This window comes from Nanorana parkeri, unplaced genomic scaffold (assembly GCF_000935625.1).
Source record: "Nanorana parkeri isolate BGI_ZX_2015 unplaced genomic scaffold, ASM93562v1 scaffold54, whole genome shotgun sequence".
Taxonomy (NCBI): Eukaryota; Metazoa; Chordata; class Amphibia; order Anura; family Dicroglossidae; genus Nanorana; species Nanorana parkeri.
In genome coordinates, this window is record NW_017306322.1 from 1215038 (window position 1) to 1229598 (window position 14561).

A 14561-nucleotide genomic window follows, 5' to 3' on the forward strand; every position below is an offset into this window, starting at 1 on the left:
GGGGCGGCTTTCCCCTGTCTTGTTATCAGATCAGAATCTTTACTAGGGCATGTACAGCATTTAAAACCTGACTGTTTCTACTCCTTCCCCACTCTTTATTTATTCTAAAGAGAAGGTTTGTTTGGAATTAGCCGTTATATCAGTTTTTTCAGGTAAAGTAGCTGCAGATACACAACTTTGTAAACCATCCTTTACTATTTTTTTCTTAAACCTAAGAATTCCTAAAAATTGAGAGTAATAGTATTGACCTAGTGTATGGTGTAATGGAGAGTTCTTAATCTAGTTTTTAACACTAGGCCTAATGATATTTGCTTCAAAATTAATGTTTCAAGTCCATTGACGATTATTACTATGCTTTTATTTTTTTATTTCTTTGTAGAGGAAAATGAAGCTGCAGGGCCAGACGATGATGAAGAGGATATAACAAGGTGAGCATTAAATTTTTTTAATAACTTTATTTTCAAGAAGTATAACAAGTTGTACATATATGTGCTTTGTGAAACTTAAAAGAAAAATCGGAGGTTCAAAAGTAACAATGAGCCCACATATGGGCAATAGGAAAACACAACAGGTATGGTAGGTTGGCAAATGCAAAGAAAAATTTAAGAGTAGGACTTCAATTAACAGATTTAAACAATGTTAGCAGGCCTCCCTCTCAACAAAGTGAGAGGGAGGCCAGCTAGGCAAGTATCCAAGCCTTGGATACCAGCTGAGAAATGAAGTGACCTATTGAGCCTCTAAATTAGAGAGGAAAGTCAGGGAAGAGAGAGAGAGAACAAAGTCTATATAGAGAAGATAACAGAAGAGAAAAAGGGATATCAGAGGAGAGAGAGCGAGAGACTTCAAAAATTAAGTGAGTGAGCAATAGCTAAGAAGGTAGGATAGAGAAGAGGAGCCACAGCTATCCAGAAGAGAAGCGATCCAACCCCATGGTTAAATATTTTTATTGACTTACAGGCCTGTCCCACCTTTTGGAAAAGATTAATAAATGCATTTGCGTTTATCAAAGATGAAATGTGCATTCAATAATGTTTTGCATTGGAGCCTGCAGAGCGTTGAAACCATGATCAGTGCATCGCGAATGCAATACACAGTCTCCTGCAGATTCCCCCCCAGCCCCAGGTCCAGAGGTATGGACCTACTGTTATGGGATTAGAGGAAGGTCTGAAGGGGTAGGGCTGGGCGATGTGCCCATGTTTCATGTTAGACCCTAAATATTGGTGTACAATGAAACATGATTACAAAGGTGGACTTGGCTTTTAATAAGTATAATCATGGCAATTAAAGGAGTGCAAGGAGAGTAAAATGGACTCTCCTCTCTGCTTAGAGTCAGCTTGGAACACTGCAGCTGTCACATGCCGGCTGTAAGACTGAGAACCAATCGATCATGTAACTGCTAATCGGTCAGCTCCAGGTGTCATCTCCCTGCAGAGAGCAGTGACTGTCAGTCCCCTCCCTTGCTGGCATTCCCCCCTCCCTTGCTGGGATTTCCCCCCTCCCTTGCTGGGATTTCAAAAAAAAGGATTTCCCCCCCCTCGCTGGGATTCCCCCCTCCCCCACCCTCTGTTCCTCCAGCACTCATTGGAGAGACAGACAGGAATGGGTGGACTTGGCTGTCTCTGGCTGTAGAGAGGTGGATCCAGGCAGCCAGGGTGAATCCCAGCAATGCTGTAAGGATCCTTGCCGGCTGCAGCACATCTTTGCGCTGTCTGCAGATTGTGGGCATTAGCCTGCTATCTGCCAACTTTGGGTCCCAGGAGAAAATTAGTAAAGACACTCCTGTGAACCAAAAGAGAAGTAGAGCCACAAAAAGCATTGGGTTTACTTTTTTTTAACAGGCGAAGAGGTAACGCCTCTACACAGTGCTTTGCACTGAAAATATGAAAAATCTGATTAGCTGTTAGTTATTGCATTCTCCCTATTCGTTTTTATTTTGTTTTATCTTTGTAATACAAGCGTGACCTTTTTGTTTATCACATTCTCTTTTGTTGTGTTTGTATTCCATAGCTCTCATCCAGTAACCAGTATTGAAGCTGAAACTACTGAAAATGGTGTTGCAAAACTGGTAATTTCCCAAATAACAAGCAATGTTAAATCTGATGTGGGAGGCTTTCTGTAGTAATAGAAGTTAGAAAAATAATAATATGATCATATGTAAATGGAGGCTGTGTGGCTTTTGGGTGGTTGAGTGGGAATAGGTTTCAAGGCATAGAGCTCGTTCTCCTCATCACTGTGTGTTGTTGCTTATTTCCTGAATTTAATGTACTTTGCCTGGGTCGTGGGTTCTGGGGTGTTGTCTGTGTCCTAGCTTCACCTGTTGTTAAGTGCATGAGTAAGGAAACAGGTAGTGGTAGGGTAGACAGTAGTTATCTTCACTTATTCAGGACAAGAGTCCCAAAACGCAATGCAGACACAGTGAGATGCCAATGTGCACCTTGACATAAATACAACTTTATTCCATCTTGAATATCATAATGAAAGTTTATTGCTGTAAGTGTTGCATAAAAATGGGTAAACTTTAGCTATTAGTGTTAAACAGCATTCCATATTGTAAAATAAAAATAACATGTTTAATTGACCTTTTTTTGCTACTTGTTCCAGGTGACAGAGACAGAAGATGACAGTGACAGTGATAGTGACGATGACGACGACGATGTCCATGTTACTATTGGAGATATTAAAACAGCACCTCAGTATGGGTGAGTAAAACATATTATCAACCAATCTAGATAGCTGCTGTTTATTGCAGGCATGTGTAGGACATTCATTTTTTCATACTTTCTTATGTTTTAGGAGCTATGGTACAGCCCCCGTTAACCTGAACATTAAAACTGGAGGTAGAATTTATGGACCTGCTGGTAAGCCAGTTTTGCCAATGTTTTATGTGTTGTGTGCTCAGCATGATAGCTTTTCATGTTTGCTCCAAACAGTGTTTCCAGCACCGGAGAATATAATCCGAAAGGGTGCCTGCTACTGTTAGCTGTGTGCAGGGCTGATCAGCTTTGTAAACTCTTATGTGCAAAGGGATGTTACAATACTGTCATGAAAGGAAAGTTGGAGTTACTATTGTTGACCTCCTTAAAATGCTAGTTATTTGACGACTGCTGCTGACCTTCTGGCATCAGTGCTTTGAGACAATGACTGAGGACAAGTGTGCACTTCAGGAACATAGGAGCAGTCAGAAGCTCTTATCTACATACTCAGGATCAGTGACTCGAAGTATTGACGGAAGAGGGTCAGAATAAAAGCCAGGCATCTAGCATTTTCAAGTAGAGCTAAAGTTAAAAAAAAAAAAGGACTTCGTATTTATTCCCCTTTGCTGCTCCCATCATCAAAATACAAGTTTAAATCCTAACATATGTAATCATTTGCTAGAATGGATTGCTTCCATTTACACACAGCTACTTTTCTGGGATATTTGTGGTTCTCTACTGTGACCCAGGTCAGGTTCTGTGTGAGGCAGGGAACCTGCCCTTTGTGGAGTACTGGAAATGACATAGAATCAGTGGCCAGTCAGACCCGGAGGATCCTATTCCTACAAACAGATAAACCTAAATTCCATTTTCTATTTCAGCATCATGTTTCTCATGAAAGGTTTCCTCTAAAGACAACCGGACTTAATATGGCCTTAATTATTAATTATTAATAATTGTGATATTATGGCTGTTTTTTTAGGTTTACTTACAAAATATTAAAGATATGAAAATGACATTCATCACCTATTCACTCATGGCAAATCTTTTAGGTGTATGTGCTTTAAGTGATAGTGATGGATTCAATACCGGTGAATTTTTCGTGAAAGAAACATTTTCTACTAAGGGGGCTATTTCATGTGTCTGCAGTGACCGAATTCTGAGCTGCTGTGTTTGGCCACAGCTCTGACACTTTCTGGTAGTGTCAGCATTTGCCCAAAAAAAAAAGTAATCTATTTGTTTTAGCAAAGTGTTAACTTTGACATACTCAGGGCCGCCAGTAAGGGTCGACGGTGAAAGGCTAGGAGGCGGCCGGGCCCCCGCAGTGCAGGACGAGTCCTGGCCCTAGCAGCGCTGGGCCCCATCATTGCCGCTCCAGCAGCTTCGAGACAGACTGGGGCCCCATCACCTCCCTCCTCTTCTGATGTCGGATCGGCCAGAAGTGACACCAAGTCACTTCTGGCCAGTCCGGCGGAAGAGGAGGCCGGGTGTACAGGCACCCAGAGGAGGTGGGAGGGAGAGGGGGGGGATGCAGCCCTGACCAGCCCACCTGAGACCCCTTCAGAGCCCACCATAGAGATTCTCAAATGGGCTGTGCAGCATCCATGGGTTCTGCAGGGTCACTCTCAGGTGGGTTCTGTGTCAACCGCGTCAGTAAGCCCCGCGTCCGGCGCATCACTAAGCCCCGCATCCGGCGCGTCTCTAAGACAAACATAGAAATACCTTGCCGCACTCCTTACCGGGAAGCCCCAAATTAAAGAAAGGAAGGGTGCTCGCACTGACCGCTGATGGTGCCGCCAAACAGTACAAAATAAACGGATGTCACCAGCACGCCAATAGTGTTGAAATCCATAGTGTTTATTGGAACATCATGTCACCAGCGTGTCACTTAGGCCCGGTCTAAAGCCGTGTAAGGGGCCCCAAAATTTCTGATGGCTACCCTGGACATACTTAATATGTTTTAACTATATTTTTAATACAGCACATGATGTCAATATTTTAAAGAAACGAAGATGTATGGGTTGTAGAAAGTGTATAATAATGTATATGTTTTACACAAAGCCTCAAAGCCTTGTCAATCTAACTGTACAGGCAGGTAGTATTCTTTACACTGTTTTCTGTTTTGTAGGTGGAAAGGTCAAAGGGGTGGATTTGGATGCCCCAGGCAGTATTAATGGCGTCCCTCTGGTAGAGGTGGACTTGGATTCCTTTGAGGACAAGCCTTGGAGAAAACCAGGTAATGATTTGTGCAGATATATAACAGGGGTGTTCAGCTGTGCTGACACTTGTTTATAGATTTCTGTAGTTATGTGTAGCAACTTTTTCCCTTTTTTACTGGATTTCAAATGTATTTTTGTATGTATTTGATTATAGTATCTTTGAGAAGAAGGTTAACAATGCATGTATGACTTCTGCCCTCTTTGCAACCTCTCAAACACCCCTTTTTTCCTTTCTCTGATCCCAACCTTATTCGTTTCATGCTCTACCTGTCTTTAAACCTTGTATCACTGAAATCTGCACCACTTTAACCCTTTTCTTCTGTATTCTGCTACAGACTTACGCTAACCTTTATCCTGTCCTGCCCTGATCTGACACTCCTGTCAACAACAGCTTACTCTCACCCTACCTGGACACTACAGCCCTGACATAAAGACAACACCAGAAGTCTCAAAAGACATAGCCATGCTCTTGAGTGAGTGTGGCATGAAAAATACTTGCAAGACTTAGACTATGTTCACACCATGTCCAGATCAGATCTAAAGCAGATCTGCAAATGCACTGTGCTTTTGCTGCATTTTTTTTTAGCTTCAAATGGGCTTTCAGGTGCAGTCCAGTGTGTTTGCATGTGTTCCAGACCATAGGAAATGAATCCAGTAGTATTTGTTGAGTCTGCACCTGAATGGACTGCCAGAAATACCATAGGGAAAACATTGGGATGTTTTTTTTGGTCTGGACATGGTGTGAACAAGCCCTTAACCCTGTATAAGTCAGCTCTCCTAAGATATATTATTGAAGCACAAAAAGAGAAAAAAAATGGGGCTTTTAAGGTGTCACTCTAGACATGGAGAACATATAATTTACACACAACTGTTGAGAATTCATTTTTATTTTGTTAAATAAATAAACAGATAAACAAAGGCGGGACAATGTATGAGCCCGTTGGTTGCACATCCACATCAACTTCCTAAACATAATACAATCTAAAATCACCATAGGCATGTAGCCTCACTGGACCACACGGTCACATTCTAGGCAATCAGCATTGTAGTAACCATTTTTTAAATATTGATAAAAGTAATTATTGAGTTAATATATTTTTTGTCAATAACGTCAAAAAGTCTTGCATCGCTGCACCGTTGGTCCAAACATCTACGCGTTTCACTAAAAAGCTTCCTCAGGAAGATAGGAGGCTCCCTTTTTTATCAGGGTCTTAGTGGTGAATCAATCCATATCTCCAATAGGACAATATCCATTGCACAGAGGACATGGGGAATGAGGGACGTGCAGGAGTTACGAGGATGAGTGGCTAAATTTCGTCCATCCATACTTATTCTTTTTTCCTCACGCTTTCTGACATCTGTATCTCTTTTCAGTATATTTTGAATGATCTCCTGTTCCTCCTTTGTCGGGAAACCCAAATCCATCAAGTTGACAATTTCCATGACCCTCAACTAACAGCCAATACCATCTAGCAGTACTGTGAACTGATAACCAGCTTTCGCGATCCTTGTATGATTTTAATCTTTCACAAGCAGGACCCCCCTAACCCTCTTGTCTTGACCTGTATGGTAACTGTACTGTCTCCCTTTATTTTCTAAAGAGCTGCGCTTAAGCAAAGTAGCAGTATTTATTAGATAGACTGATCAAATTGGGTTTATTTGTTGCTGGCTAGAGAGAGAGTGCTTTACCAAATGTTTCCATTCCTCCAGTAGCCCATTATTAATATCCACTAGTTGTTATGGGCAGCACTTAATTTTTGTTCCATGTGGTTAGTCTCTTTAGCACTGAGTTTAATGTGTTTCTTCAGTCCATTATGTATTAAGCTGCATTTTTGTTTACTGTATTTTTTTTTTCTTCAACTTTAGGTGCTGATCTTTCAGATTACTTCAATTATGGTTTTAATGAAGACACTTGGAAAGCGTACTGTGAAAAACAAAAGCGACTTCGGATGGGCCTAGAAGCACTTCCTGTCTCCTCGACTACAAATAAAATTACAGTATGTTAGAATAAAACGGTGGAATATATTTATAGCACTTTTTTTCCCAGCTGCAAAACATTCCAATGTTGAAATCATAGCAAGAATAGTAATATGAAAGTATGTCAGCAAGTCAACAACATAGTAATGTTCTTTTTTTGTTTAGAACAAAGCTGGTGGCAAGATGTTGGTTATAATGGGAGTTGGTCTAAAACTAGAGCTGTACAGTTATGTGAAAGAGGCCATTATGTATAGACCCTTAGGAAGAAATCAAATCATAACAGACATCTTAATTTGAAGTATTTATGGCAATGACCAGTGATGATGTAACTAATTGTGAGTGTGCTACAGAAAAGGTGTTGAGGTCCTTATGTGTAGCCTATGAGATACGTGTGCAAATTACTCCTAAAACCTCCCATTTTTGTATCTCTAAGCTTTATAGTAACTAAACAAATATTAAATACGGCCACTAACTGTGATATGACATATCTCTTTGGAAGTATGCACTCCTACAGATTCCAGCCAGCTTGCTTCTTATCCTAGATCAGTGATGGCGAACCTTGGCACTCCAGCTGTTTTGGAACTACAAGTCCCATGAGGCATTGCAAGGCTCTGACAGCCAAAGACATAACTCCCAGAGGCAGATGCATGTTGGGATATGTAGTTTTGGCACAGCTGGAGTGCCAAGGTTCGCCACCACTGCCCTAGATATTTAGCTTTATACCGGTAACGCCTTAAGACCCCATTCACACTGAGCAACATGTTTTTTTGCGCGATTTCGCGCTGAGCAGGTTTGAGCTACATTGCGTTATATTGAGCGACAGTGCACATTTTATCGCACTACATAGCGCAATTTTTGGGCGGGACTTCCACGCTGCTACATTGGGCTGTAACCAATCAACAGCGATCTTGATGTGACATCATTCTTTGCTTCCATTTTGCAGTGCAAAAGTGACCCTTCTGTAGCACAATATCACGTGACAAAGTCGTGCAATATCGCCGGTAATGCACGATTTAGGTGCGACACCATACAGTCTATTGATGCCGAATCGCGCGACATCCGCGGAAAAAAGGGTCGTGTACGAGTGACAAGTTTGAGCGATGAGTTACAGGTGACATTGAGCTGTGAGATGTCAACAGTTCCATTTGAAATGCATTGGGCAAGCTACATAGAGCGATATTGCGCGGAAATATGCACAATTTTGCGGCAGAAATCGTGCGATAAAAGACTCTTATAACTGTATGTACAAACCACATGTAACAGTAATATTTATATGTATGCGTTTTATTTCACATATCTTTAGCATTTTCATTACTATAGCATGTTGATTAGCAAGTGATAGGGGCTTGAAAGATTATCTACAACACTGAAAGGAGTGTTTAAGAAGTTTCATTCTTTATTATTTTTTTAAAGATTTAACCATTTGCTCTCCGGAGCATTTTCTTACTATTTGTGCACAAATTATAAATGTTTGTCTAGAAAACAGCTTCAAACCCCCAAACAATGATATATGTTCTGAAAGTAGAGGCCCTGTAGAATAAAAAAATGCTAGTTGCAATTTTTTGTTGCACGTTTTTTTTTTTGGCAAATGTTGAAAAAAAAAACTTTTGAATTTTTTTTATTTACGCTAACCTTATTGCTTTCACATAGGGGCTAACAAGCACCCTATGAAATAGCAGATGGGGTGTGACAGGTCCTCTTTATAGAGACATCAGGGGTCTTTCAGACCCCTAATGTCACCTGGGGACCCCAAAGGCTGAGGAAGCAGAGATCTGCTTCCCCAGCTTATTCTGGCTCTAAGAGCTGGAGACTGTAACTAGTGACACCGGAAGTGATGTAATACACATCACTTCCGGGTCCAGTGATCGGAGGAGAGATCAACGACTGGAAGCCGCTGAATCTCTCTCCGATCATTGCAGGGGGACAGCGGAGCCCGGGGAAACTAACGGCGTCCCCGGGGGGGAGCTAGGGGAGGGCGCCGCACGGTACAAACGATCCAGCGGCTGTATAGACGCCGGATCGCTTGGGCATTAACAGCCATCACTGGGTGTTAAAAACGACACCGAGAACTTGTTTTAACCACATCCGTGTACCTCTTTACACCATATGATGGCCCTGACAGTGTTAGCCTATATGTATAGAGTCTAATAAAAGTGCCTAACAGTCAGAGTCAAAAAGCATTAATAATAGTTTTCCCTTTTTAAAAACAGTTTTTGGACTATGTTTGGTGCTCCCATTAAACTTTATACATGTGCATCTTCCGATTGGGACTCCTTCATTTAATGGACGCTACATTTTTATCCAGAGCAGCCTCACCAGAGCCAGTATGCTTTAGATCTGACCGATCTGATAATATAAATCCGGCATCCTATCTCTACTTGTTCCAATGTTAGGTCCATGGCTATTGATCTTCTAACTGCAACAGGATCTCTAAATAAAACACTTTCTGCACGGCTCCTGACCTGGCCGGAATGCTACAGAATTTCACTTATCAATGAGCGAGCGCAGTAGAACACGGCCTCATTAGACTGGTCAGCGAGGGGACAATGCTATGGAAGCATGTGTGTGGTTTCTTGTTTTCCTAGTAGTTGTCACCGTTGAGTTGCTGCAAACTACAGGATCACTACTTGTACATTTGGATTTTTATTGTTCCAATCCATGTTAGTATTTTTGTGTGCTAGTTTAAAAGCTGAGCTCATCCCGATTTGTAAGCTATATACCAGCAAGGAGGTGACCTCTCAGTAATGCAGTATTGTTGTATATAGCAATGCCGGTCACCCAGCACTCTGCCTATCTCAGCTGTATGTGCTCATTTCCAGACCAGCAGAAAAGACTATTAGGTGGATGGAAGGGAAGTGTGCTTTCTGAGCAGACACGTTTTACAAAGTGTCATTTCATGTTGTGTTTTTGCTAGACGTTTCTTCTGGCAAATTTCTTTAAAATTAATTTGGGTTGTATATAATGAAATTTAAATTAATTACAGTAATCTTCCCTTTATCTCAATAATTCTTTGCTTTTTATATTAACAGGTGCAGCAGGGCAGAACTGGAAACTCTGAGAAAGAGACTGTGTTACAGACAACAAAGCCAGAATTCACATCCCCCACATCTTTATTTAAATCTGGTGTTGCACCTCCAAGGTGGGTTGTTAATCAGTTTCCATAATCAAACAACATAATTGTGATTTTCGCTTTAACCTTTTATTTACACTTGTGAAAAGTGGGAGACCTTGCCTTAACTCTTTGTGGGGGTACCCTGCAAATGATCAATCCTTCAGGAAACTGAATAAGCAGACTTCCCACTTGGCAGCGCAGGTCTCCATAGCTTATCCTTGCTGAGAAATAGCTTCACTGCTTGGCACAAATAGTGCACCCCCTCTATTCTACTCTATAACCAGGCACAATTAAAGATGTAAAACCTGTAAGAAAGTGCTACTTGAAAATGTTCAACCGCCATCTTTAGTAAACTAAGTGAAGTGATTTGAGGAATGTGGCTTTTGTATGTGTGCTTGATTCACTCTGAACTGAAATCTAGTTTGTAGATTTATGTTTATCAATTAGCAGTCTTTTTATTAATTTATTTGGATTCGTTATCAAAGCTAGTTAGTGTAAATAATTGTATTTCCTCTTACAATTTACAGTAGAAAACTCTCAGGCACAATCGATGTGATTGGACAAACAACCACTATCACACGCGTAGAGGGGCGTCGGCGAGGTGCTAATGAAAGCAACATCCAGGTGTGTACAACATGTGGTTCTCTTGATTCCAAAAAATAAGTTTTAGGATTGCTTCACTCTATCAAGCCATGCTAAACTCACGGCCACTGGTGTGTGGTGACAGGAACAGTGGAACAAATTACATATTATTCAATCCTACAGCCACATCGCAGTGTGATGTGGTTATGCATGCAGTACTTTTTCAGCGCACAGCAACGCGATGCAGTGGTGTGACTCGAGAGAGTTGAAATCCAGGCAATTGCCTTGTCATTGAGATGAGACTTTGCTGAAAAAAAATCTACCCGCACATCCCCAATGCATCGGCCTTAAATGTGATATTTAGGAGCCTTCAAAGTCTGTCCTGCCAGATTCCTCAGTTTTTTGTTTGCTCTCTCTCCTGTTTTTTCTAAGATGAATTTATCCCTTCCCCCAAATTATTGAGAACCTATACTGGCCAATTATGTTCTAAACTGTTTGTACTGATTTCTTATAGGTCGCAAGGGCCTAGCTGATTATATACAAGCTGGGTTGTTTATTGTCAATGGTAGATCTAGAGGAGATTTTACAGTGTTTGCACAGATTGTGATGTGTGTCCAGCTTAACCATGTAGTAGGGGTCGACCGATAATCGGGACCAATATTTACATATTTTCCAATTATCGGTATTGGTCAAAGTGACCGATTTATTATCGATTAACCCCTTTGTGACGAGAGACGTACAGTGTACGTCCCGTCACAAAGTGGCTATATGACTGGCCACGTACACTGCACATGCCGAGTTATATTAGCCTCTGTAATGCTGGTAACTGCTGATTCTCAGCAGTTCCAGTCATTAATGAATGCCTCACTATTGAGACATTCATTAATGAAATAGTTAAGCTTTTGTAAAAGCTTCTTTCTTTCATTAATGAAAGAATGAAGCCTTTACATTCATATACGGGTTCGCTAAATAGCGATCCCGTATCTAACAGCTGAAGATAGCAGAGAGGTAGCAGTGACTCACCTCTCTGCTATTCTTTTTGACAGCTGGAGAGCCTGTTAAATGATAGATTTCAAGCACTAGATACAAATGTATCTCTTAAGTGAAATGTATCAGTTTTGATCGTCTAGGAACCATCAAAGACCTTTAGTGAGATCTGATTCTGACATGCTGTCAAGATCAGTCTCTAAAGTTATTATTAGCTGTTCCTAAGTTTGGAGCAGCCTGATAACTAAAAATTAGTTAATTTATTAAGCAGTAATAGTGACTGCTTGATATAAACTGACAAAAAAATTTTTTTTTTTTTTTACACTTATTTTTTTTTACAAAGTGTAAAAAAAAAATAAAGTGTACAAAAAATTAGGAAAATAAAACTTTTATATATAAATATATTTTTATACTATAATTATTAGAAAAATTCTAATAATAATCAAAACTTGCTGCTGTGGAAGAATCACACAGCAAAAAATGTAAAAAGTGTCAGTTTTTAGTTTCTGTTCCTAAATGACTATCTGTCATGAAGGGGTTAATAAACATTGCAAATGTTTTTTTCTAGTAAAGAACCGACTTAAATTTGCACCGTTGGTGGCGCTCTCTGGCCGCCATCCCACGTTTAGCTGATCAAAGGATCCCTGTTCAAGTATTTTGAAGTTCTCTTTCAGGTCCTCCTCTGCTGATTGACAGCAGCAGTGGACGGGTGCAATAACCAGGCTGCTTTTGGCTATCGCAAATTGCAATAGCAGCCAAGCTATTCATTCCCATGCTATTTGTTGTTTTTTTTGTTTTTACTCTGATGGCAGCAGCTGTCAAAAGAATAATAAAAAACAGGGAAATCAGCTATCTGATGTTTCTTTTCTTTGTGTTCTGACAGTGGCCACTGGCTCTCTAATGCTTTACTGTCATAATGCTTTTCTGCCATGCAAGACCATGCAAGAAGTCAGAGGGAAATTTATCAAAACTGCAGCAGACAGAAACTGGAGCAGCTGTGCACAGCAACCAATCGGCTTCTCTCTTCAGCTTGTTCAGTTAAGATTTGAAAATGAACAAGAGAAGCTGATTGGTTGCTGTGCACAGCTGCTCCAGTTTTCATACGTTCCGCTCATAGTATTTAAAAAGTGAGTTAAAGGAGAACTATGAGGTGAGTGCTTTTCACTCACCTCATAGTTCTAGCCGACCTGTGACAATGAGACTGTCACAGGTCGGCTCAGTAGATCGGGAGGTGAGCGAACACTCGCCTCTCGATCCTGTCACAGCTCTCTGCCGTGACATGGGAGGTGCTGGATTCCCCCCTCCCTGCTCCGATCCGCCAGCGATGACTGGCGGATCGAACAGGGAGGGGGCGGGTACAGCTGGCTCTGCCTCTAGATAGGTAGAGCCAGCTGTCACTCACGCAGCTGAGCGGATGCAGACATTAATTGTCGGGATCCGCTTCAGCTGCGTCGTCTCAGTATACCGCGAGCTGTAGCTCGTGGTATACTGCAGCGTTTAAGTATACCGTGAGCTCTAGCTCGCGTTATACTGAGCTTAGGGTGATGGGGGGACGCTAGTTTGTGTTCTCCCATTACCCTAAGGAGAACTATGGGGAAAAGCCTTAACCCCATAGTTCTCAAGTTTTGGGTCTCTAGACCAGATCTTGATGCTTTTATCAGATGACTGAGACTGGTCCTCTTAAAAATGAAAGAACCAAACCTTTCCTGGACTTCAATGTGTGGCTTGTGAATAGACAAGTCCATTTAAACATTTCTGGGAATTCTGTGCTTTTTTTAGATGAAACTCACAATCCGTTATCCTATCATATCAAAACACTTCCATTGTGTGTTTTTATTCTGTAATTTGCATGTGTTGCTCAGTCAGTAGTCTGATACCTGCTTAAAAAAAAATCTAAAGAATGAAAACAGTGAAAGCATAGCAAAGGAAGTAAAGTTCTTGATTTGCAAGTGCTCTGATATATGAGAATTTCCTTGTGTACGTTTGGTACAATTACCCTTAAAAAGAGAGAGAACTGCTTGCTTTTGTGAATTTCAATACCGAGGGAAGTGTTTCCTTTGGCAGCTTTCCATGGTGCGCTCATAACTTACAAATGAAGCGGCCTCCTTTCTTTGTCTGATCGCAGCACATTCAGCATTATGAGCAAAAGGATCTTTGTGTTCTCATTTCTGATATTCAAATGACAAAGCACATTTTGTTCACAGTAATGGCAAATGTTTAAATTGTGGAACATGAGCATGTGCGCTTTTTTTTTTTTTTTTCTTTCCTCTTTTTATGTTGAATGGTTTTATAAGAAACATATGTATTTTTGCCTTTTAATAATGTGAAATGCATTAATTAATAAAGCTAATATAATATTTTAGTGCTACAGATTAATTTGAAGGACAGCCCCCAAAAACAAACCTTTTGGTTAGCAGAGTGTTCACTCTCCTAAAAGATTCACTTTAAATCTCCATTTGTAATTTTTTTTTTACTTGCCTTGTTAAGAGCGGCAATCTTCTTTGAGGTCATCACAGGGACTGCAGATGTCTTCATGTGGACAGAGCTGGTGGAGGGATTAAGAGGGCACCCTGCCTCACTTCCTTGAGATACAAGGCAAATGTTGGACTATATTTCCTTTTTAAGTCCTGTGTCTACAGACCTCAGACATAAGGACAACGGTTACTGATAACCCTCCTCCTTGACTTAACTAACAACACAGGGCCATAGTCCTTGCAACCGTAGTCCTTGTAGACCATGCTGAAGAGATTTATGTTCATGGCATTTCGGCCAATTTTTTTGGGCAGTAAAAACAGTTGATTACATTATAAAAACACTGATTAGGAAATATGTAATGTCCTTTCTATTAGCGGTCGACCAATATCGACTTTTAGCGATTATGGACCACATTTTCAGACCGATAATCAAGTGCTGATATCCTTTTTACAGCCAACTGAGCCAGCAGCTGAATATAAACAGCAGGCAGTTCCTGATATCAGTAGAAACCCCCCC

At 40.9% G+C, this 14561-nt stretch overlaps 1 protein-coding gene across 4 annotated transcripts in view; it reads left to right on the forward strand.

Annotated features, from left to right (window-relative positions):
- FIP1L1 (factor interacting with PAPOLA and CPSF1) overlaps nucleotides 1-14561 on the forward strand; it is a 58723-nt gene that overhangs the window by 2831 nt on the left and 41331 nt on the right. For all 4 annotated transcript variants that reach the window (XM_018575680.1, XM_018575668.1, XM_018575676.1 and 1 more), the window contains exons 2-9: nucleotides 380-428; nucleotides 2008-2065; nucleotides 2602-2699; nucleotides 2794-2858; nucleotides 4822-4929; nucleotides 6779-6909; nucleotides 9919-10028; nucleotides 10529-10625. In XM_018575680.1, the coding sequence (XP_018431182.1) occupies nucleotides 380-428; nucleotides 2008-2065; nucleotides 2602-2699; nucleotides 2794-2858; nucleotides 4822-4929; nucleotides 6779-6909; nucleotides 9919-10028; nucleotides 10529-10625 (716 nt within the window). The remainder of the gene's footprint in view (nucleotides 1-379; nucleotides 429-2007; nucleotides 2066-2601; nucleotides 2700-2793; nucleotides 2859-4821; nucleotides 4930-6778; nucleotides 6910-9918; nucleotides 10029-10528; nucleotides 10626-14561) is intronic.